The sequence below is a fragment of the Cetorhinus maximus genome, chromosome 11, assembly GCF_964194155.1.
Source record: "Cetorhinus maximus chromosome 11, sCetMax3.hap1.1, whole genome shotgun sequence".
NCBI lineage: Eukaryota > Metazoa > Chordata > Chondrichthyes > Lamniformes > Cetorhinidae > Cetorhinus > Cetorhinus maximus.
In genome coordinates, this window is record NC_135889.1 from 40151823 (window position 1) to 40175228 (window position 23406).

The window sequence follows — 23406 nt, forward strand, 5'->3', positions numbered from 1 at the left end:
TATTGCTGTGCACAATTAAGGGTGAATTGTCCTTTTAAATACATTGACTTGCTACCCGCTGCAGACAGCTGGACAGCCACAGCGACTGGGAACCCACCTCCGGGAAAATCTCCTGAAGACGGCAACATGTTGCGAAGCCAACCCGACTCACCTCAGTCTGATTTTCCACCCTGCCCTGATCCAAGCCAACTCCATGGGGCTGAGAAAATTCTGGCCAATACATGCACAGATCGCAGTTAAAAATGTTAACTAACATCTCCTTTCTGTACAGGGATTTGGAGGATCTAAGCTAAGCTCGCTGTCCCTTGGACAGGGCCAAGGACCAATAGCCATGAACATGATTGAGATGGCTGTGAAGCAAGGTTCATGGGTGGTATTGCAAAATTGTCATCTGGCAACATCATGGATGGCGACATTAGAAAGAGTCTGTGCGGTAAGAATTTGTGTTCTAGTTTATTATCAAATATTCAAAAAGAGTAGGAACTTTTAAAAAGCAGGCAACCAATTTTTGTCTCACTATTTTCCATTTATACCTACAAATGATTTTTGTGCAGGCCTCGATTTCAGCAGCCTGCTGGAAATAGGTGGGGGGCCTGATTCATTAATCTGCACAAATCAAGGTCGGATGATGCAGTTTAGACTCCAGCACCATTTGTTCCCTACCTGCATTGTTACCATAGGTTCCTCAAACTGCTCACAAACCATGGATGATACAGGTCAGGGGAAATCATTTCCAGCACTGCAAAGAGAATCATAGCTGCAGTAAGGAAAAGACGTAAGCAGGTCTGGCACTCGTTTTTATTACAGTTGATTGCACTTGCTAATCCTTAAAAGGCTTCTAATATGTGATCTCCTTGCTACTCTGATCTCCTTGCTGCTTGAGGTGTTTCACCTCTGGCCCCCACGATAAAGTGCTGCTGCCTTTCATTCCTAATCTTTCTGCTGTTTCCTGTTAAGATGTTTCTATAGACCTATCAGATTTTTTGTCCCCCCCAATCAGCGCACTGTCCCAATGAAGTGTAGCTAGCACTTGGCAGCTCACTCATTGAATATTTATGTGGCACATCTGTGAAGGTTGATTTGTCCTTCCCTCCCAGTGGCCACATCAGGCAGGCGAAGCTAGTGCCTCAACCACCAGCAGCCAATGTAAATCTGAACTGAAAGCCTCCCATCCATAATTTACATTCAAATCTGTTACTCAAATTGTAAGAAGTCATTTTTTATTTAGTGAAGTGGATATAAATGTACAATCCAGCTTCATTGTGTTAGAAATTACACCAACTGAATTTAAAAATAAACTTTTTATTTGTATCTTATGGTTTTACTTGTTCACCTTCAGCTCATCATCTTGATTTATCATCCTGAAACTGTATAACAGTTGATAGCCATAAGTTAACTTCCTCAGTTAATTTCGTTGATTCCACCCCCTGCATACTAATACAGGAATACATTGTGAATCCATTTCTAATAAAAACTATATGTGAGCTAACATGAACACAAAAGAGAGCACTAATGGGGAGACTAGAATTAGGGGGCACAGTTTGAAAATAAGAGATTTCCCTTTTAAGGTGGAGATGAGAATACTTTTTTCCTCTCAGAGGGTTGTTAGTTTGTGCATTCTGTTCCTCAGAAGGCAGTGGAGACTGGGTCATTGAATTTATTCAAGGCTGAGTTGGGATAGATTTTTGATAGACAAGGAGTCAAGGGTTATCCGGGGCAGTCAGCAAAGTGGAGTTAAGACCACGATCAGATCAGTTATGATCTCATCGAATGGCGGAGTGGGCTCGAAGGGCCTAATGGCCTACTCTTGCTCCTAAGTCCTAAGTTCCTGTGTTCTAGCCAGACCACAGGTAGTCAGGTGCCCAATGATCGGAGGTTTTTCAGCAAACATAGGAACGAATTAGGATCGACAATGATCCTTGCCACTCTTCCTTTTCAGGTTGGGGCTGATTTATTCTCTGCTTGCCAACCAAAATATCTACCCTCCAGCTTTTGGATGGCAGTGGTTGCTCGCCAATTCAGCAGTATTATCAGAAGGTTGAATTTTAACACTGCATGAAACAACAGGCACTGAGCCCACTTCCTACTTGTGCCTTACTTCATTTTTGAAAACTGGAATCACATATGCTTTTCTCGATCTCTAACCCTGTATGAAGTTTTTGTGAATTGTATAATTGTGTCCTACAGCTCATTGTCTAAACTAAATCCCACTTACCATTACCTTGTCTGTTCCATTAATTATTATAATGACATATTGGTCTAGAAATTGATTCACATTAGCAGGGTATGCTTGAGGCACATCCTCAGGGCTTATTTAAATGGGACATATGCAAAGAGACTGTTTAGGCACAGATCCAGGCATCTTGTTTTCTGCCTTTACTAAGACGGTGTGTGGTGCATTTTCAGTGCTAAATGTGTGCGTGCATTTCACTCACCATATTGGAGCTTTCGTGTCTGTTTTATGCCTATAAATTGCATGAAGCATCAATTTATAGGCTATTGTGTCTCTTATATCATTTTCTCCAGAAAAAATCAGTGCTTGAAGCTTTACTCAAAACTTTGTTCCCGAAGGCCTTAAATAAGCTTTGTTCTTTTTTGAGCTCTTCCACTCTTTGAGCATTATCAGCACTCACTGTCTGGCATTGGCCTCACTGATGACATGTACTCAATCTCACCTGTTCTAATTGTAATCTTATGCCTCAGAAGGCCCCCAATGTTCCTTATTCACAAGTACTTCACACTGGCTACATAGAAACATACACCACCGAAGGAGGCCATTGGGCCAGGTGTGTCTGTACTGGCTCTTTGAAAGAGCTATCCAATGTCCTACTCCTTTGCACTATTTCCTAAATCCTTCAAATTTCGCTTTTTCAAATATGTATCCAACCTAAATATGTTGTAATATTAAACAATAGCTCATTTTTGGCAAGATTATTTTACACAGGTGCAAAATTGCCAGCAAAATTTTACAGAAAGATCAATGATTCTTTTCACCATCCTTCTATGCTAATGCACATTCTTCCTATGTGCATTACCTTACGTTTATCTGTAGTAAAATCTAACTGCCATTTCTGAGCCCATATGTTTAATTGATCTAAAATGATTTAGAATAATACAAGCCTAGTTCCCTCTTCAAAGAATTTTAGTGGGTCTATTGTCCATATTTAACTGCTACTTATGATATTTGTGCCATTTCGTTGATCATTGATAACTTCTTAAAAAAGCCCTCAAACATGTTCCCTACTATAGAAATTCCTAGAATGGTTTTGGGGTATAAGTAAAGATCTGAAATGATGGAAGAGATTTTAACTATTAGCTGGCTGGCCAGCTGCCTGAAACTGCTAGTTGGAGGCCTGGTCTAATCTGAGAGTTGAGCCTCATTACCATGCTGCTGTTGAGCTCACTAGATCTGGCCAATTTCAAACTACCTGGAGGCCAACTTACCCAGTACTCTTACTTCTCCTGCCCAAACAAAAGTAATTACATTTCTTTTTGGTTCTTTTTCTGCTGTACATGTTATTACGAGCTCAAAGACTACAGTGTGTCTAGTGTAGTGTCTTTATTGAACCAAACGTATCATGGCTGCTCCTAGACATTCCTTCATGGCAGAGGTCACATGACCATGACAAGCCAAGTAGGACATGTAGTAATGATTGCATGTCAAAAGCCGAACATCCCCTCTTCCATAACGAACAAGAGACAACTTTGCATGCATTATCACGTGTGACTGAGAGTTACCCAAGTTACCCACTACGCCACAACCATTCTCATGCATTAACAAACTGTTTGTTATTCTCGTTAGTTTCTGAAAATGCGTTGCATACATAGTCATTAAATTATGAAGGTCTCTTAATGGTACGTGTGCGTGTTGTCATTGGCTGTTCATCTGCATGATGTTCCTTCTCTGGGGAGTGTCATTCCCATGGCACTTTTTGGTGCCATGATAACTGTTGTTGTTGTTGTTCCATTTCCATTGTTGTGTACCAATGGACCTGTGGGAGCGATGGTTGTTCTGTACTCTGTGCAGCTGGTGAGATCCCATCTTCCTATTGACCATCTGCAGTGAAGGAACAACTTCTGTAGTTGTTTGTATATGCCTGTGGTTGTGCCAGTTATTTGGTCGTTCACTTCCACTGTGTAAGATTGAGGTGACAACTGCTCTACGTATGTCCCAAGATGCCATAGGCTGACTCCTTTTGAGAGCATTGAAGGTTTGTACCCTGACTGGCTCTCCAATGCGCAACTCTGGAAATGGTTTGGCAGTCTTGTCAAAATGAAATTTGGCTTTCTGTCATTTCACCTTAATTTTTTCACTCATGCCTATCACTGCATCTGGCTCCAGTAGCTTTTTTGCTAATGGAAGAGTAGTTTGTTTGCAGCGTGACATTAGTCTTTGGACTTTGGACCATGCCTTCAGTCAGTGTGTTTCTCCACTCGAGGGTTGCTTTGTATGCATCTGTGCTAGAGTTATTGGAAGTGTGTGCTTAACGTGCTTGTAACTCTTTTTCCTTACGACACACCATTGTGTGAGGGCAGCTCAGCAGCCTGAAGGGATTAGCAGCAGTTGTGTCTCCTCAGTGGTAGTGCCAAAGGACAAGACCTGGACAGGAGGATGATATCCCCAACCAGGTCCTCATCTCACTGGCCGCTGTAATTTCTCATTAACGACTGCATCCAATAAGTTGCCTCAGTGTTCTTGCTGTTGTGTCGACTTTCACTTCCCAGAGTGAGTGCGCCGCTGACCTTCTAAGAGATCATGATCTGGTGGATCATGAGGGTGGAAGGTGCAAGTCTGAATGCTGAACTTGCTCTCGATGTGACTGGTTGGACATCCCTTTCAATGCAATGTAATGACATTAAGGGACAGGGGAAATGTGGCCTCCTCCTATTGCCTTCACTTTACTCCTCCTGGAATCTGTTAGCAATTAAAATGGCACAGGCATGTCTTCCACATGGTGCTTCCTCAGTGGCGTTGTCCCGTGGAAGCTGACACTCATCACCCTCTTCAGGTTCCTGGCCCCCCTGCTCTCCATCCGCTGAGGAGCTCTCATCCTCCTCCATTTCTCCCTCTGGTAAGGAATCACCCCTTGCAACCTCAGGTTGTGAAGGACGCAACACACAGCGATGGTGTGGGATACCCTATCTGGAGTGTGCTGCAGTGCCCCACCTGAGCAGTCCAAACATCGGAAGTGCAACTTCAGAATGCCAATTGTCTGCTTGATTAGGGACCATGTGGAGCTCTGTGCTGAGTTGCACCTCTCCTCCGAAGCATTCTGAGGCCAATGCATGAGCCAGCATTTCAGCGGGTACCCCTTATCACCAAGCAGCCATCCCTGTAGACGCCCAGGCCCTTTGAAAGTCTGAGGCACCTTGGAGTGACACAGGATGCATGAGTTATGGCAACACCCAAGGTACCGTACACAAATGGAAGCATTGTGTGCTTCCAATGATCATACACCAGTTGAACATTGATGGAATGAAAGTCTTTATGGTTGATGAACATTAGAGGCTGCTGCCGTTGGAGCCCTTAAAGCCACGTGGGTGCAGCTGATTGCACCCTACACTCTTGGCAAGCCTGAGATAGCTGCAAACCGATTGAATCTTGCAGCCTGTCAATCTTCATCGAGTGTAAAGCTCACATAGCGATTGCCTTGCTGTAGAGGGTATCTGTGACCTCCTTTATGCATCTATGTGTTGCGGACTGTGAGATGCCACACAGGTCCCCTGTGGATCCCTGGAATGACTGGCAGACAAAGAAATTGAGCACGGTCGTCACCTTTAAAGTCACTGGCAGGGGATACCCTCCCACTCCACAGGGCTCTTTAAGGCAGTCCTAACTCATGCTGTTCTCAAGTCACGTTGACGTAGACGGTAAATTTGACATAGGGGGATGATTCCAGTGTGCTGCCACAATGATGAGATGCAAATGTATTAAAATTAAGGGGAGAAATTTCCCCATATCGGGCGGGGCATGCAGGAGTGGGCGCTGGCAGTAGCGGCGATCGGGACTGCACTGCCATTTTGTGCGGACCCAACGTGTTTGCTGACTCCTGGGGACGGCGGGAGTGGGCGGGCGCAGGCGGAACGGCAATTGCCGCCAGGTCCAATGGCGACCTGGCGGCCTGTTTAAAGGCCAAGCTGCAGCCGCACCAAGGCTGCTGTTCATAGCCAGAGTTTGGGGGCAAGGCACATCTAATACAGCCATGCAGGAGGGTAGGGCGGGTGGCCACTGTGTGCCCAGGTTTTCTGATGAGTGCCTTGCTGCACTCCTTGAGGAGATGGCAGCATGGTGAGATGTGCTTGTCCCCGAGGAGGGAAGGAGGAGGCCATCCCACTTGACGAAGTGTGCGTGGGAGGAGGTTGCGGAGATTGTGAGCTCCCACAACGTGGTGCGGCGCTCATGGACCCAGTGCCGCAAGCGCTTCAACGACCTGCTGCGTACGGGAAGGGTGAGTAGCATGTTGGCATCATTCACTGCACCCATCATGTAACCTTCTCCCCCGCTGGCAGATCACCCATGTCTGAGTGGCCTGAGTGCAATGAGTGAGTGACAGCATGTGTCCTTAGCTGGGCGGGCCACCAGATATTGCCTGCATTTGTCAGCATGAGAAGGTTGTGATGAGATGGGTTCTGCACCCACAGCATGTGGTGGAGTGACACTCACATGACTGTGGTGGGGCAACCTGGAGGAGCTATACCCAGGCGCGCTGGGCGAACTCCATGACATGTCGAAGTCAGGGTGATGACAGTTTGGGAGGGGATGTTCAAAGTGGCGTGGCACAGATGGATCTGCTGCCCTCTGCGCTCCACGTCATTGTGCTGCCTTGCAACAGCAGGTACAACTGTGTGTTCCCAACTGTGATGAAGGCAGTATGTGGGGCAGGGGAAAGGACACACCAGGCATATTTGTGAGTGCCAGCCACCAGCGGGGGAAGGATACACTGCAGCCCTGCAATGGCCAACTGGGCTTGGGTTGGGCTGGCCGCGAGGAGATTGACAGTACAGGTATCACTTAGCAATGCAATTTTTTCATTTACTGGAGAAGAATTCTCATTACAACACCTAGTGGCTGAGGACTGGTGGTGGGCCAGGCCAGGTTTTGATGCTGAGCCACTTTGAACAGGAGACCCTCGACCTGGAGAGGTGGCACGCGCCCAGGTCCACTGAAGTAAGAGAGGTTGGGGTTCCACTGGCAGATATGTATGGCCAGTACTCACATCACCAGTAGCATCCCAACACCCATGGCAGCGCTGATTGTTCAGTGAGTGACGTTACCACCATGGCTTGCCCATTGCGTGTGGAATGATGAGCGCATGATGAGCTGGGGGACAGGCATGTACATTGACATTACCTGCAGGCTAACTGATCGAATTTCCTTACTCCTCCTTTCAGCATCATCGGAGCACGGCCAGGAGTCAGAGCAGCAGGGACCTCCTCTGACACCTGAGGGGCATGAAGTTGCACCTTTAGAAGCGTCACACCATCTCTGCCAAGCAGGTACTGGCACCTCGGTGGGCATCATTTCTTTGGCTAGTGTCCTGGGTCACAGCGGTGAGGGCACTTCACAGTTGCTGGAGTAGCTGGCGGAGACAGAGAGTGCCGATGGCGCCAGCAGTCAGAGGACTGAAGGGGCCCAGGCACATGCTCAGTCCATGGCAGATGATGAGCCTCTGGAGTCATGGGCGGTGCAGCCAAGTGCTGACATGTGGCCAGGTGTTCGGGAACATTTGGTGGAGATACATAAGGCTCTGCTTGGCTTGGCGTCAGTGGTGGAGGAGTCTACACGGGCCGTGGCCAATGCATTGAGCATCATGGCTGAGCACCAAGCTTCCTCCATTGAGAGATTGGCGACTCACGTGGAAGGCAGCTCCAGGGACAGGATCAGGGGTTCCTGGGGTTGCGCTTGGACCTGCATCCCCTTACAGGGGAATTGACCTCACCTGATCAGTGCCTGTGTTGGCGGTGGTTTGGCTACCAGGTATCCCACCTCGGTGCCCATCCATCTATGGTGAGCAGGTAGGGCTGAACGGACCTCACGTCGGCGGAGCAGCTGCCTGTCGTCTCTGCTAGTGCCTCTCAGGGTGGTCCAGATGAGGGCGGCAGCTCCTCCGCCTCTCTGCCAGTGACCACAGCACCCAGTGAGGCTGCGACCTCTGGGGAGATGCCAGCTGTGGAACTGGGAGCTCCCTCTAGGCGGGTCCATCACAGGCTCGATGGGCCAGAGGACGTCCGCCAAGGTCATCATTGAGGCCAATAGGACATAAGAGAGAGCAGGCTGTCTCAGATGCCAGCGCCAGCGACGGGGCACCACAAAGACGTAGCAGCTGCAAACAAAAGATGAAGGCACCTTAGGCACACCCCGGGCTCATCACTGGTGCTTTCCTGTTGGCCCTCACCATGAGTTGAATTGAGCCTTGTGTGAAGTGCAACACCATTTTATTTCTGGAACAAAAACAAAAATACCTGGAAAAACTCAGCAGGTCTGACAGCATCTGCAGAGAGGGACACAGATGACGTTTCGAGTCCGTATGACCCTTCGTCAGAACTAAGACATATAGAAATGAGATGAAATATAAGCTGGTCGAAGGGGGTGGGACAGGAGAGCTCGATAAGGGGCCAGTGGTAGGTGGAGGCCAAGAAGAGACTGCCAAAGATGTCATAGACAAAAGGACAAAGGGGTGTTGAGGGTGGTGATATTATCTAAAGGATGTGCTAATGAGGACATTAAGGGAAGCAAGCTAGTGGCAGATGGCCCTATTGCGGGTGGGGTGGAGGGAAGGGATCGAAATGGGCTAAAAGGTGGAGATGAAACAATAGATCAAAATAAATTTAAAAGTAGGAGAGAAAAGAAAAAAATACAGTTGTAAAAAAATTATAAATTATTGGAAAAAGGAGGGATTGGAAGGGGGGTGGGGATGGAGGAGAAAGTTCATGATCTGAAATTGTTGAACTCAATATTAAGTCTGGAAGACTGCAAAGTGCCCATTTTATTTCTGTTATGTGAAGAGACTTTGTTTACAGTATTAAATTTATGTTGTCTCAAATGGCTGTGGGTGCCTCTTTTTTTTGGGAAGGTGCATGAATTCCTGAGATTTGATGAGTGATTTGTGTGTCTTTTAGATTTATTGATGGCACCTATTGCCAATCCTTCTTTCCAGACAGATGAGGTCTCCAGGACGGAGGAAACATTCCAGGTTTGTGTTGCAGATCCATATGTGCTGTTGCTAGCTAAAGGTTCCTTGGATTAGAGCGTCCCGGGTGGCTCTGCCTCCCTGGAGCATGCCCGGGTCAGCCTTGCCCCCTCATCATTTCCCTGTGCATGCTCATCCTCGGACTCACTGGATGCTGGACTCATCGTGTTCAGCCCCAGCCACTCCGTTTACATCTTCTTCGTCCACAGCAGCCCCCATTTGCAGAGCTAGATTGTGCAGAGTGCAGCATGCAACCACTATCAGCGACACTCAATCTGGGGGGTACTGGAGTGGGCCCACGGAACTGTCCAGGCATCAAGCGCATTTTGAGAAGACCGATGGCTATCTCCACCACAGCCCTTGTGGAGGCCTGATTTCCATTATACCGCTGCTCAGCTTCTGTTCTTGGATGGCGGAGAGGTGTCATGAGCCACCTTCTGAGGGGATAGCCCTTGTCTCCCTGCAGCCATCCAGCCAGCCGGGCTGGAGCACTGAAGAGCCCCAGCACTTGGAAGTGTCTGAGGATGTAGGCATCGTGGGAGCTGCCTGGGTACCTTGCACAGACTTGTAGAATCAACATCCTGTGATCACACACTATCTGCACGTTCATGGAGTGGAAGCCCTTCCTGTTGCCGAAGGCACCGGGCTCAACTGCTGGCGCCTTCGTGGCCACATGTGTGCAGTCTATAGCACCCAGGACGCTGGGGAAGCCAGAAATCGCTGTGAAGCCTCTGGCTTGCTCTGTCTGGCTGGCCTTGTACCAGCGGTAGTGGATGAAGGTCAGTGCACGCCTGAACAGAACGTTTGTGATCTGCTTGACACAAGTGTGGACAGCCGATTGGGAGACAATGCAGACATCACCCACTGAGCCCTGGAAAGATCTGGAGGCATAGAAGTTGAGGGCAGCTGTGACCTTTAGAGCCACTGGCATGGGGTGTCCGCCCACACAGTTAGTTGAGATCTCTGGACCACTCATCTGACAGATAGTGTTGACTGTCTCCCTTGACAGACGGAACCTCCTTCAGCATTGCACCTTAAACATACTGAGGTAGGTGCTTCGCACTTGGTATACCCTGGTATACCCAGGATAGTGGCGTCTTCTGTGGCCCCTTGTGCCTTGGACTACCTCATGGCCCTGCACCCCTTGTGCCCTCGCCTGTCCTCCCAAATGTGGCTCCCCGGGAGGCTGAATGTGCACTCCTGGCCTCCTCCCCCTTCTAGCCCTCCCTTCCTCCTCAGGTGAGGTGCCTCCAGTGGAGAGATCACCTCCAATTCCCAGGCTCAGGGAGGCTTGCTGAAACCTACAGGCCCCAAAACAAATCCTCACTGAAAAGTGCTGACCTGAAGGCTGAGTGGAGTCCAAGCAGCTGCTATGTGTTTGACACTTCTCCAGCTCACACTCGCAACTTTCAATAACTTCTGAGCACTAACTGTTAAATGTCTGGATTTGCAAAAACAATGGTCCCTCTTTCCCGCCCGAGGATGAGGGTCATTAATGTTTTGGATAGCCGCCTGCCCGTTGCGCCCATGCGATGAGCTGAATATCGCACAGGCGCCTTAAAATCCATGACAATCGGAACCTCAACTACCTTAATTGGCCCAGTAAGTATTAGCAGCGCGCAATGGACGTCGTCGCAAGCCCGCCCAGTGAAATATCGCAATTGCGTGCGGTGACATTGGGATGCGCGCCCGACGTCACCACAAATCATCTTACGCATCGGCGTGCGGGTCCCACCCCTTGCACGCCAATGGAAAAATTCTGCCCTCAGTTCCCCATGATTGATGGTGGGAAACATAGCCTTCCATTGATCGCAAACTGGTTTCATGATGCCGTAAGACCAATTTTTGGCCTTCTCACCAAATTGTCCCCTCATGCTTGCCATGATGCCCACCGCCAACGGGAGCAGACGTTCACCCCCATTGATGTTAGTGAAAATGTTCGTGCAAGTTTGGAATAGACAAACATACTCTAATACTTAGCTGTTTTCTTTCTGCTGTATCCAACATTGTGCCTTGACTAGAATCTCAGAAGTCCAGGCCTACTATATAAGTGTGAACATTTCCCTTCTCCACACCTGTATCCTTTCAGTCCCTTTAATTGAAGCCATCAATTTGGAGAAATATTACAACTTGGGCTGTTTTGTGGTAAGGATTTTATCAATGTAATTAATTTCATTTACAATTCTTATAGCTATCAGAGAGACGAGTTTTGGCCCATCAATTTATTTTGAATTTGTCTTATGAGTGAAAGGACATTGTTTTCACTCACTGTGGAAAACTGGTCCAGTTGCAGCTGTTCTTGATTCAGCAACGCTATGCAGTAATTGATAATTCCAGGGCTTGGGTTAAGAAATGGTCCCAAGACTTGTATAAACTTTACAATTAAGCCATTTCATCTTTTGATATAGTACTACCAATTGCCTCAAGTTTTGCTGGCATTGATGATATTGCTCTTGGCTAACTTGTGGATTTAAATGTCATCATCTGTACCATAACCACGCCATTGAAACAAATTTAAAAATTACAAGCAGGGAAAATATTTGTATACAGAAGTATTGGAAAATGTGCAATAAAGCACACACGCTTCAACTATTACATTTTGATCGAAGTACTTAGATTGCCTTCACTGTTGTTACCAGGAATCCCGATATCAGAAAGGTATCAAATATTAATCTTAAGAACATTAGTATTATCCTTGTACATTATAATTTTGTTACTTATGTCTCATTTATCTGGGAGTCACTACAAGTTAATTAAAAATAAAAATTTACCATGGTGTTTTATTTAAGACAATAAAGCTTATTTTTCCCCCTTAGAGTGAATATTGTTTCATCTGTGGCATTATATTGCAGGAACTGAATCCAGAGACTACACACCCTGACTTCAGACTGTGGCTCACAAGCTACCCATCTCCAAATTTCCCAGTTTCTGTCCTACAGAACGGTGTGAAAATGACAAATGAAGCACCAAAGGGTCTTCGACCTAATATTATCCGATCCTACCTCATGGATCCCATTTCTGATCCAGAGTTCTTTGGTAGCTGCAAGAAGCAAGTAAGTACCAGTCCAATTTCAAATAATTTAGAATTAACAAATTGGGCTGGATTTCACAGGTTGCGGGTGGTGCGGAGGTGGAGGTGTATTGCTTGTACTCCTGTCGCATGAGTTGGCCGGCAGCTGGCACCTAAAAGAAGCCCGCCCTACAGCCACAACGTGTTGCCAATGGACTAAACCGGTTGAGAGTGGGGCTTCCATCCCTCAGTGGGAGGAAGTTCCACCCTCAAGAGCTGTCGGCCAATCCGATTGTGCCAGAATTGAGTACTGTGTGCTGCTGGGATGCAAGGAGGGCCGCAAGAAGGTGGCCATGGTGTCCGGGCCCAGGCAAGTGAACGGTTTTTGATGGAGCGATCAGGCAGCCTAGGGAAAGGGGGTAGGAGGATGCATTGGAAGCCAGGTGGGGAGACCAAAGCAGGGACGTAACACCTTGGTGGGTGTGCCTCCAATGCACAAAAGGCACCCCTGAATGCTGTGCCCACTTGCTTCCTGCCTTTACAAATTTTTTTTTTCAAAAGGCCTGCCCACTCCCACCCGTCTGCTCACACCAACTGTTGTATGGCAAGGACAGCGTATTATCTGGGCCAGCTGGCTTGTTAACAACCTCAATTGACCCTTAATTATTTATTTAAAAATAGTGGTTTGCCAATTTTAGCACCCGCCCACCTTCTGTATTATGGGGGACAGCTCGGGTGTAGGCGGGAATGTGGTGAACTTGGCACCCCTCGTATTTTATGCGGCCCCAACCCCCACCGCCCCTGCAAAAGCATGCCTGGCAGAGAGCCGTAAATTCCAGCCCATTGTTTTCAGGACTTGATTTATAGATCATGGCCACAAAATAGGGCTCCATAATGCCATTGGTGCCATCACTATTGAAGCACCGAACTCTGAAAAATAGCATGCCTTGCTTTTCTGGCAACTTGGCACAACCTGCACAGCCGTGAGTGCGAAAGAAGCTCTCAACCTCGGCAGATTGTGATGTCACACATTCATTCCAACTGATCTGAAACTTTTATTGCCTCTAGTGTTGTATCCCTGACCCCGGAACCCGCTTTCTGCTTTGGTGTTCTGTTTTCTTTGTTAAGAATTCCAGCAATAGCATTTAGAAGCAGCCTTTTTTAATTCAATTCTATTCCCTCTAAAGTGGGATAGAACGCCCTTAAGAAAATAAAGCTGCCTTCATTATGTGCTGAGCACAGAGACATCTGGCAGCATGTAGCATCTGTGGGAAGAGATCTATGGTCCTACACTACTATAAGCTAAATGAGGTACCAACTTTGCACGCTGCTACCTCTTCTGGAACCAACTCAGACAAAATGGGGCAAACTAATATTTAGCCTTAAATGTATTATTGGCAATTTATTTGGGTCTGGGCTGAGAAAAAATGATTGTTTCGAATGTGAAGAAAATCTTAAAATTGACTACTTGTGAAGTTTGTTGATCAACAAACCTAATGAAAACAAAATTATTGATACATAGAGATGCAATAACTGTTTATTGCTTTGCCATTTAAAAATAATGCTGGCATATATTGAAAGAAAGAAAGAAAGACTGGCATTTACATAGTGCTTTCCCCGGCCACTAGATACCTCAAAGCGCTTTACAACCAGTGAAGTACTTTTTGAAATGCAGTCACTGTTGCAATGAGAGAAAACATTTGTAGTATTCACAGTAATATTGCTTGAAAATATATTTTAAAATTAGGTCAAAATAAGTATAACATTTGTATTCTGTTGGGGTACATTAGGTTCTGAGCTACCTTGATGTTATGTACATAATGACTGGGATGGATATTGTATTATTTTTTCCAACAGGCTGCATTTAAAAAGCTCCTATATGGTCTATGCTTCTTTCATGCACTGGTTCAGGAAAGACGGAAATTTGGACCACTAGGATGGAATATCCCTTATGAGTTTAATGAAACAGATCTGCGGATAAGCGTACAGCAGCTCCACATGTTCCTCAACCAGTACGAGGTAAGCCATACGGTTCCAAAGAAGAGTCATATTGGACTCGAAATGTTCACTCCGTTTCCCTTGCCACAGATGCTACCAGACCTGCTGAGTTTTTCCAGCACTTTCTGTTTTTATTTCAGATCTCCAACATCCACAGTATTTTACTTTTATATTGTTGAGGTAAGCCATTCCTGACCATTTACCAAAGGTAACAGCAGAGCCATCTGCTCTCAGATTTGCATCATATGGACTTCTAAACTTCTCAGAAATTTTCACCTCCAATTTTCATTCATCCTGCACTCAAAACCTCCTCACAGCAACTTGGCAAAGTGACAGACTGCTAACACAATGATACATTTTGCTGTTTCCTTCTCAAATTTTCTACACCATGTACCATTAAGGGAAAAAGAGGGATTGTTGCCTATTTTTCCAATGAATTAAATTCCAAGGGCTGTAGGCTATCTCATGTTTCTGTGCCTCCAAAGTACATACGTTGCTTAACTGAACACTTCTCTATGTAAAGACCAGGATTTAATTCAGTGGATAAAGTTAAAATAAGCAACGATGCACAATTTTTGTTATGTTCAATGCTGGTTACCCTCCCATTGAGAGGATACACTCTGTTTTACCTTATTCCTCCTTTAGTGAAAACTACTGAATTATTGAAAATCCTTTTGCAGGACTTTCAAGCCTTCTCCAAAATGCCAAGCTGCCACCAGTTTGGCTGAAGTTGAACTACTCACCCGAACCATGGCGTTACAAAATGTGTAGTATAAAAGGATTTTATTGCTTTTCATGGGCTACTGTGTTAGGTAATCCTTCAATCTATGAGGTTATTCACAATGAATAATATCAGCTCAGGAACGAAAGGAAAATATACATGTAATTGAAAAGGGAGGATGTTAAAAATCCTCTAATATTGGCTCATTGTAATCAGTTTTCTTTCATTGACATTGACTATATATGTCCATTTATTCAGGAGGTGCCACTTGATGCTATTCGATATATGACCGGTGAATGCAACTATGGTGGTAGAGTGACGGATGACTGGGACCGGCGCACACTTCGGTCAATTCTAAATAAATTCTATAATAAAGAAATTACATCAAATGAAGCCTACACATTTGACTCGAGTGGCATTTATTATGCCCCACCAGAAGGAGATGTAAGAAAAATCTTATTTTTGTTGGATATTCTTGATGGATATAATGCTTCAAACATTGGTTAGACAAAAAAAAAATCATATCTGTTGGCTGCTTAGACAGGTTTTGGACGTGTTTTGAATTGTTAATTTTCAAGATTAAGGACAGTTGAAACAACATAAGTTGCAATGAAAATACAAGTATCATGTAATTATCTGATAAACCTATTAATCCCCTTGCAGTACATCAGCTACATAAACTATACTAAGAGCCTCCCTTTGAACCCGACTCCAGAAATCTTTGGGATGCATGCTAATGCAGATATCACAAAGGATCAGTCGGAGACCCAGAACCTGTTTGACAGCATCCTACTTACTCAGGTATGTCAAATGGTTGCTAAAGTTTGAATAAAATTGGATTCAATGTTTGACGTATAAAATTATGTTGGGCTGATCAGAAGATACAAATTGGTATTATTTTTCTTTCTCAATCTTTAAGTCATTACAGTATCTAGATGAACTCCAGTATGAATAAAAATATAATTTTAGACATGCATGAATTCAGCACGCAAGAGCTAATCATCATTTCAAACGTTAGCTGTTATATAATGTAAAATAAGTTTTATACCACATTAATGTGAAGACATATCAAGATGCAAAAAAAAATTTTGGGTTTTCAGAAAAACAGGTATTGACTTTAACTTGTCTGAATTGTCGTTAATGGGGTGCAATCTCCTCAGAATAGATTTGGTAGACTTACTGCCCCGTTGACACAAACAATCAGGCACCTGCCACTTTTTGATGGATCCACTACTGGGCAGCCAAAGTGCCTACCAGCGGCCTGCCTCCTTTTTATCCCCAGAAAGGACTCCCATGAGGTACATAAAGAGCCTGATTTCCAATTTTAGGTTTTAACTAGTTGGAGGGTGTGCCCAGCACTCTCGAGCCAGTTTTGCTGGTGATAGAGCCAAGGAGCCCTGGGAAAGTAAGTTGTCAATTGTTTATTGTGAGGCCAGGAGGAGCATGAGTACTCCCCTGGGACCTACAAAAATAATTTTAGCACTGCTGGCCTAGGCTCCCCTTCCCTCCCCCTCCATGATTGTGAAACTCCCCCAGATTTAGCTTGCAACTCCCCATTGAGTTAACCCTAATCCCACAATCAATACTGGGACTTCTATGTGGCGCCCTCAGCTTGCTGGTTCCATTTAAGCGAAGCACAGGAGTCAAAATTTGTCCAGCCTGATCATCCCTAGAATGAGCAGGCCACCAGGCAATCCACCTGTTGCCCACCATAACTTAAAATCGATCCTGCTAATTTCAACACAATGGACAGAGTTATAACTGCCAAGAGGAATAGGCCTTGGGTGCTGGTGCGCGGTTATGTCCCTGAAAAGTGGTCAGGCTCCTGTCCATTTCCAGGTTTTCAGATGAGGAGGGAATGCCTGTGCAGATGTCAAGAAAGATATTATGATATGCAAACAGGTAATTAACCTTGAATTTAATCCTGTATTCTGGATTTAACAGCCAGCACATGGGTTTCCTCAGCTCTCAGCATTTCACCAGGGTCGATGAGACAAGGCCACAGCAGGGAGTGATTGTTTAATGAAATTAATGTGCTGGGAAGCCTGTAAAGAGTGAAATTGCAACGTTTGTGCCCAGCTACAGTAAAAGGCTTGTGCTTGCAGTAGTAGTACTGAAATCACAACTCCAAGGGTCAATTTCAATTTTTTGGTGATACTTTCAACTGCCTTGATCTCAACTTCCTTGCTGCCAGCCTCAGTGCAGCATGGGAGCAACTTATGCAGCAGTAGCCTGGACCTCTGGAGCAGTAGGAACAGCCACACCAGCAGCAGCACTAGAAGAAAAACCAAAGCAGCAACGGCAACAAAACCAACAGTAGCCGCCTTCTCCACCACTACATGCCGCTCCACATGATAGAAGGAATGGACAGAGAACTGCAGCTCAAAGGAGGCGCCAAGCACATAAGAACATAGGAGCAGGAGTGGATCATTCAGCCTGCCATTCTGCTTCGCAATTCAAACAGATCATGACTGATCATCTAGCTCTGCGCCATTTTCCCCCACTATCCCCATATCCCTTGTTGTCATTAGCTTCCAAAGCCCTCTGGGGTAGAGAATTCCAGAGATTCACTATTCTCTGAGTGAAGAACGTCCTCCTCATCACAGTCTTAAATGGCCTGCCCCTTATTCTGAGACTGTGTCTCCTTGTTCTAGACTCATCAGCCAGGAGAAACATCTACCCTGTCATGCCTTGTAAGAATTTTAAGTGTTTCAATGAGATTCCTTCTCGTTCTTTGAAACTCTAGAGAATACAGGCCCAGTTTCCTCAATCTCTCCTTATAAAACAATCTCGTCATCCCAGGGGTTAGTCTGATTGCATTAGTCCTTTGCACTCCCTCAGTGGCAAATATATCCTTCCTTAGATAAAGAAACTAATACGAATTCACTACATCCTCTGGCTCCCCCTTATCCATCTTACTAGTTACATCCTCAAGAAGCTCTGACGAAAGTTCATCGACCTGAAACGTATAGATGCTGCCAGATCTGCTGAACATTTCTGACATTTTCTGTTTTTACCCAAAAAGAGTCAAACAGATTTGTCAAACACAATTTCCCTTTCATAAATCTGTGTTGACTTTGCTTAATATTATTATGATTTTATAAATGCCCTGTCACCACGTCCTTAACAATAGATTCAAGCATTTTGCCTACTACTGATGGGCCAATTGGCCTATTGTGCCATGTTTTCTCTCTTTTTTTTGAATACCAAGGTAATATTTGCTAGCTTCCAATCCTTGGGAACTGTTCCAGAATCTAAGGAATTCTGGAAGATCAAAACCAAAGCATCCTCTATTTCTGAAACTCTCTCTTTTAAAACCCTTGGATGCAGGTTGTCAGTTCCAGGGGATTTGTTACTGATTAATTCCATTAATTTCTCCAGTACTATTTCTTTACTTATACTGATTTCTTTAATTTCCTCATTCTTGCTAGACCCTTGGTTCCCCATTATTTCTGGATTTTTTTTTTGTGTTCCATCATGAAGACAGATACAACGTTTTTGTTTAATGTCTCTGCTATTTCCTTATTCACCTTCTGCTTCTAGTAGGTCCACATCTACTCTCATTAATCTCTTCCTATTTACAGACCTATAGCAACATTTACAATCTGTTTTTATGTCTCTTGCTAGTCTACTTTCATATTCTCATTTCTTTTTCCTTATCAGTTTTCTGCTAAAATTCTAAAACCATCCCAATCTTCAGACTAACTCATCTTTTGGTTACAGTATAAGCCTCTTCCTTTGATCTAATACTATCTTTAACTCCTCTTGTTAACCATGCTTGGATCACTTTTCTGTGGGGTTTTTGTGCCTTAAAGAAATGTGTATTTGTTGTAAATTATGTCTTAATTCTTTAAATGCTAGTCATTGTTTGTCCACCATGAGATCTTTTATAGCAGTTTCCCAATTTACCTTCACCAACACACCCCTCATATCTACATAGTTGCTTTGTTCAGATTTAACACCCTAGTTTCATATGTAACAAATCACTTTCAAACTGAAAATAACATCCTATCGTATTGGATATTCTTCCCTAGAGGTCCTTTTACTACAAGGTTATTAATCAACACTTTCTCATTGCACAATGCTAGCACTAAAATAACCTGATCCTAGCTGTTTCCTCTACCCACTGATGTAGAAAACTATCTTATATACATTCCATGAATTCATCTTCCATATTGTTAACACAAATTTAGTTTTCCTGGTCTGCATGAAAATTAAAGTCCTCCGTGGTTACTGTAATACCTTATTGCACGTGCCTCTAATTTCCTGCCTTATGTTCTGCCTTACACTACAACTACTGTTAGGAAGCCTGTGAACAACTGCAACCAACTTCTGCCACTTGCTGTTTCTTAGTTGCACCCAAACTGATTCTACTTCTTGATTTTCTGAGCTAAGGTCCTTTCTCTCCACTGTCTTTGTCCCATCCTTTATTATCAGGCTACCCCTTCACCTTTTCCATTTTGCCTATGTCTTCTAAAAGTTATGTATCCTGGAATATTTAATTCCCAATCATGGTCACTTTGCAACCACATAGATAGCTAAGCACTTCTCCTTCTATCCCCCCTGCCTGGTTTTTGCTGGTTGGTGGGAAAAATTCTTCCCCCTATATCCAAATGCTAAACTGAAATTGACTTTTGTTTCAAAAATCCATTATGATGTAATACTGTAAAACTGTTGTTAGCTTTTTGTTCACACTGGAACAGTTTCCCTTTTCATGGTTTTTCAAAAAGATATTCTACACAGCAATAATTCTGCCACTCACATGACTGCTACAGGTCATTCAACATTTCTAAACATTTCATATTTCTTAATTGCCTTTTTTATTTATATATCAATACATTTAGCATTTTGTATTCTTTGTCAGTATTGCAATATAAGCTGGCATAGTTCAGTAGATATATATTGATAAGATACTGCCACGTTGCTTTGAACAATTCATTACTGGCAACAGCAAAATCATAGGAATTTCCATTTAAGACCCATCACCATCATCTAACCTCAATTTACTCATCTCCAATCTAGAAGAATATGTTGCAATGTAGTGTAAATTTTCACCCACAGCAAGGGACCACATATATCGCAATTATACATCAGAGAAATGCAAGTTCACTATATGTGATTTTCCAGTGCATGCATTGCAAAGCACAAGAAATCCAAAGATCTATACTTTTATGTCTGAGTTAAATTAAATTATCCATCCATCCTGACCTACAGTCCATCAACATTCCTTAAATTGCTTATACTCAAATAGAGGCAACTTTGATGAATTACCATATAATGCAAATAGCTTGATAGCTATTTACAGAATGTCATTATATATCAACATTTTCCTGATCAAAATATTAGGCATGTATGTTGACAAAGGGTCAAGCCAGAATAATTCTGCTCCTGGGATAGATAATTCATGAATACATTGACAACAGAACATCATAAGCATTGGCTGGAGTGCCACCGAGGCCTTGAGAATACCTATTTGTCACTTGGCAGGGGAACGAGTATCTAACTTGAGATATGGCAATCTTTCAACTTCATTAGTAGTTTGTTGAGAAGCCCTCAACTATCAGGCATAGCTGCTTATCTTTTATGCCCACAACTTCCAATTATAGCTTATTCATCAGAGGAAATCTTTTCACAATGTACAATATATATTTTTAAATAGTGAGCCATTTACACAATTGAACTAGAGATATTAGAATTTTGGGGGGAACAAAACTGATCAGGGCCTGAAAATTGGCACAGCGTTACTTCCAATGCAGGTAACAGACAAAATTTGCTGCCTGTTAATTTAAATGATTGCACTGTGTAGCCAGTACTAGACATGTGTTGGCCAGCTGCAGCCTGAGCAGGGGGTGCAGAATCATGAGAAGATAACCCAAGCTAATGCTAAAAGTTAAATCTAGTCTGCACTACTTAAACTCAGCCTGCACCTCTTAAAGGAGAGGTGCAATGACATCACACTAGTGATCAAGGTCAGTGAATGCATCTTCAGCTGCCAATCCCACCAACCACACCATCAGATTTCACACTGCTCAATGCACCACACCCATCTACAAAAGATGATGGATATGCAGAAAACAGCCCTTTTCAGATGGGAGTCTTCATTTGGTGCACCTCTGCTGATGTCTGAAGGGGTAGATTCTGCCACACTCACTGACACACTTCCTTCTCTCTTGCAGGACAAGTTAGTGCATAATCCAAGGCAACACCACCTGACCGGCATGGGACAGGCATGGCTGCATGTCTTCACACTTATGAAGGAGATGCTGCTCTCCATCATTGGACTGGCCACTGCTGAAGCTGTGGCCAGTGGCAGGGCTGAAAGCATAGAAGGTTATGGTATCCTCAAACCTAACCCTCTTCCCCAATACAAATTGCTGCAGGCCAGGCTGAGATGATTCAGTTTGAAACACGACCCGCTTAGGCCCAAAGCTGCTTGAGGTAATCCTCCTTGACCATCTCTAATCTCTTCAATTAAAGGTCAGCAGGTTTCCATCTCCTGCTGTAGCCACTCGGAGAACACCTCATAGGAGGACTAGGAAGGGCATAGGCACACAGAAGACAGGCACTGAGGGAATGCACAAAGGTAATGTGTTTCATTTTTTATGCGTTATTACATGAATTTCTTTAAAAAATTGGATTTGAATTTGCATTTGCAGGCTGCCTTTGCAGGTAAACGACAGAGAGAGAGAGAGAGAGAGAGAAAGTGCCTCCATTTTGAGTTGCCCTCTCAGCATTAACAAATTTAAAATGAACTCTCCACAAGGTGACCCGCATATGTAGGAGGCAGGAGGGATCCTCTAAGGCATCCTGGATCACTGGCCCCTGACCTGGCACCTCCAGGCAGTTGCTGTGCTCCTGATGCCAAAACGGTTGCAGGTTAACTGAAACATTCCAGTAGCTGTTACCCCTGCATCAATCTCGAGCAAAATGGCTCGGTGGGTGGCTGATGCCAGCAGACTGATACTGCGGTCGGCCCCGCAAAATTATGCACTTGCCTGTCTCTGTTCTTGCATCCTTGTAAGGGTGAAAATCCTGCCCAAGGTTTCAGTCAGAAAAGGGAAGCAGTATAAGTATTCAGATTTCGCTGCAACTTGAGTCTGGAAACTTTCATCTGCGAAACATGTAACTGAGAAGTTGCAGCCTTCTTCAGTTTGGAAAATAGATGGATGTAATAGCATAGACAAACTCATAATCACACATTAACCTGGATGTCAGTACCTATACATTTAATTTGTCACATAATTGGAAATGTTGATGATTCTTTAGCTATAAAGATGGGAGTTGCTGTAAAATTATCTGGGTAGCCTTCCCATCATCTACCTGCCCGCCACTGACTGATCAGAAATTTTACAGGGAAATGGGCGAGACCTAGTGCAGCCTGCCCACTCCCTCAGCACAGCTGTGGCCCTTAAGTGGCCAGCAAGTAAGACTGCTCGGACTTGGGCGGGAAGGGAAGGGAGACCTCGATCACTGGCCCAACTTCCCAATTGGGGCACCCCTCTGAAGTTGCTCCTCCCTCCATCCCCAGCTCCACAGTGTCCCCTCCTGTCCATGCCGCAAGACTCTCGGGCCTACTGGCACTTAGAATCTGAAGGTTGACTGTAAACCCAGCAGTAGTCCTTCTCCTGATGGGACTACAGAGTTGCCAGCTGGTCCGATTGGCCAGCAGCTCTCTGAGACAGGATTTCCTTCTGAGTGAGGGGTGGAAGTCTCGTATCCAGCCAATTAACACTTCATGGGGATGTGTTCCCTGTCTACTTTTTCAGTGGCAAGGCGGGAAACCCCACCTTTGGATAAATTCTGCCCAATGTGCTTTATTGTTCAAAAAAAAAGCTTTCACTTGCAATGTACCTTTTCAGGAAACTAGGAGAATATGTTTTATAAATTCTGGAAAAATCTAGACCACAAAATAAATTGCTCTGATTGTTATTATTTTTTACAAAAGGGGGTAAGACATGAAAAATTGGGCTGTTTTTGTAAATACTGAGGAGATTTTTGGGTGATTTGATAGGCAATAAACGTTATTGTTTCAAATAATGAAGGAATGACACAGCGTTGATAGAAACAAACTGTTTCCAGTAGTTAAGAGGTCTAGAACAAGAGGATGTAGACATCAGATTAAACATAAGGGATTTCAGTAAAAGGAAGAAGATGATTCTTAACATAGAGTGTTGTGAGGCTGAGGAATACTGGAGCAAAGATCATGCCAACATTTAAGGATAGATTAAGTAGGTAGTTAAACGAAAAGAAATAAAAGAAAATCATGGTAGAGGTGATCTGTTGGATACAGAGGCTGGTGGAGTGGAAAGTGAGAACAAGGGAACCCTATCATGGTTCTGGGAGGGAGGGTAAGGGATGAGAGTAGAAGTGCATGCAATAAGTCAGACATGGTGGAGGGCCCTCCTGGAGGGAATGCTCAGTTGAGGAAATAGGAAGACAGAATTGTTGGTATACATGGTTGCATCATTTGAACTTATGCAATGGAG

General features: G+C 44.4%; 1 protein-coding gene across 1 annotated transcript in view; it reads left to right on the forward strand.

The window, feature by feature from the left end:
* Window positions 1-23406, forward strand: part of dnah7 (dynein, axonemal, heavy chain 7) — a 614695-nt gene that overhangs the window by 506923 nt on the left and 84366 nt on the right. The window contains exons 55-59 of the mRNA XM_078551851.1: window positions 272-433; window positions 12044-12244; window positions 14059-14220; window positions 15179-15364; window positions 15584-15721. Of these exons, the coding sequence (XP_078407977.1) occupies window positions 272-433; window positions 12044-12244; window positions 14059-14220; window positions 15179-15364; window positions 15584-15721 (849 nt within the window). The remainder of the gene's footprint in view (window positions 1-271; window positions 434-12043; window positions 12245-14058; window positions 14221-15178; window positions 15365-15583; window positions 15722-23406) is intronic.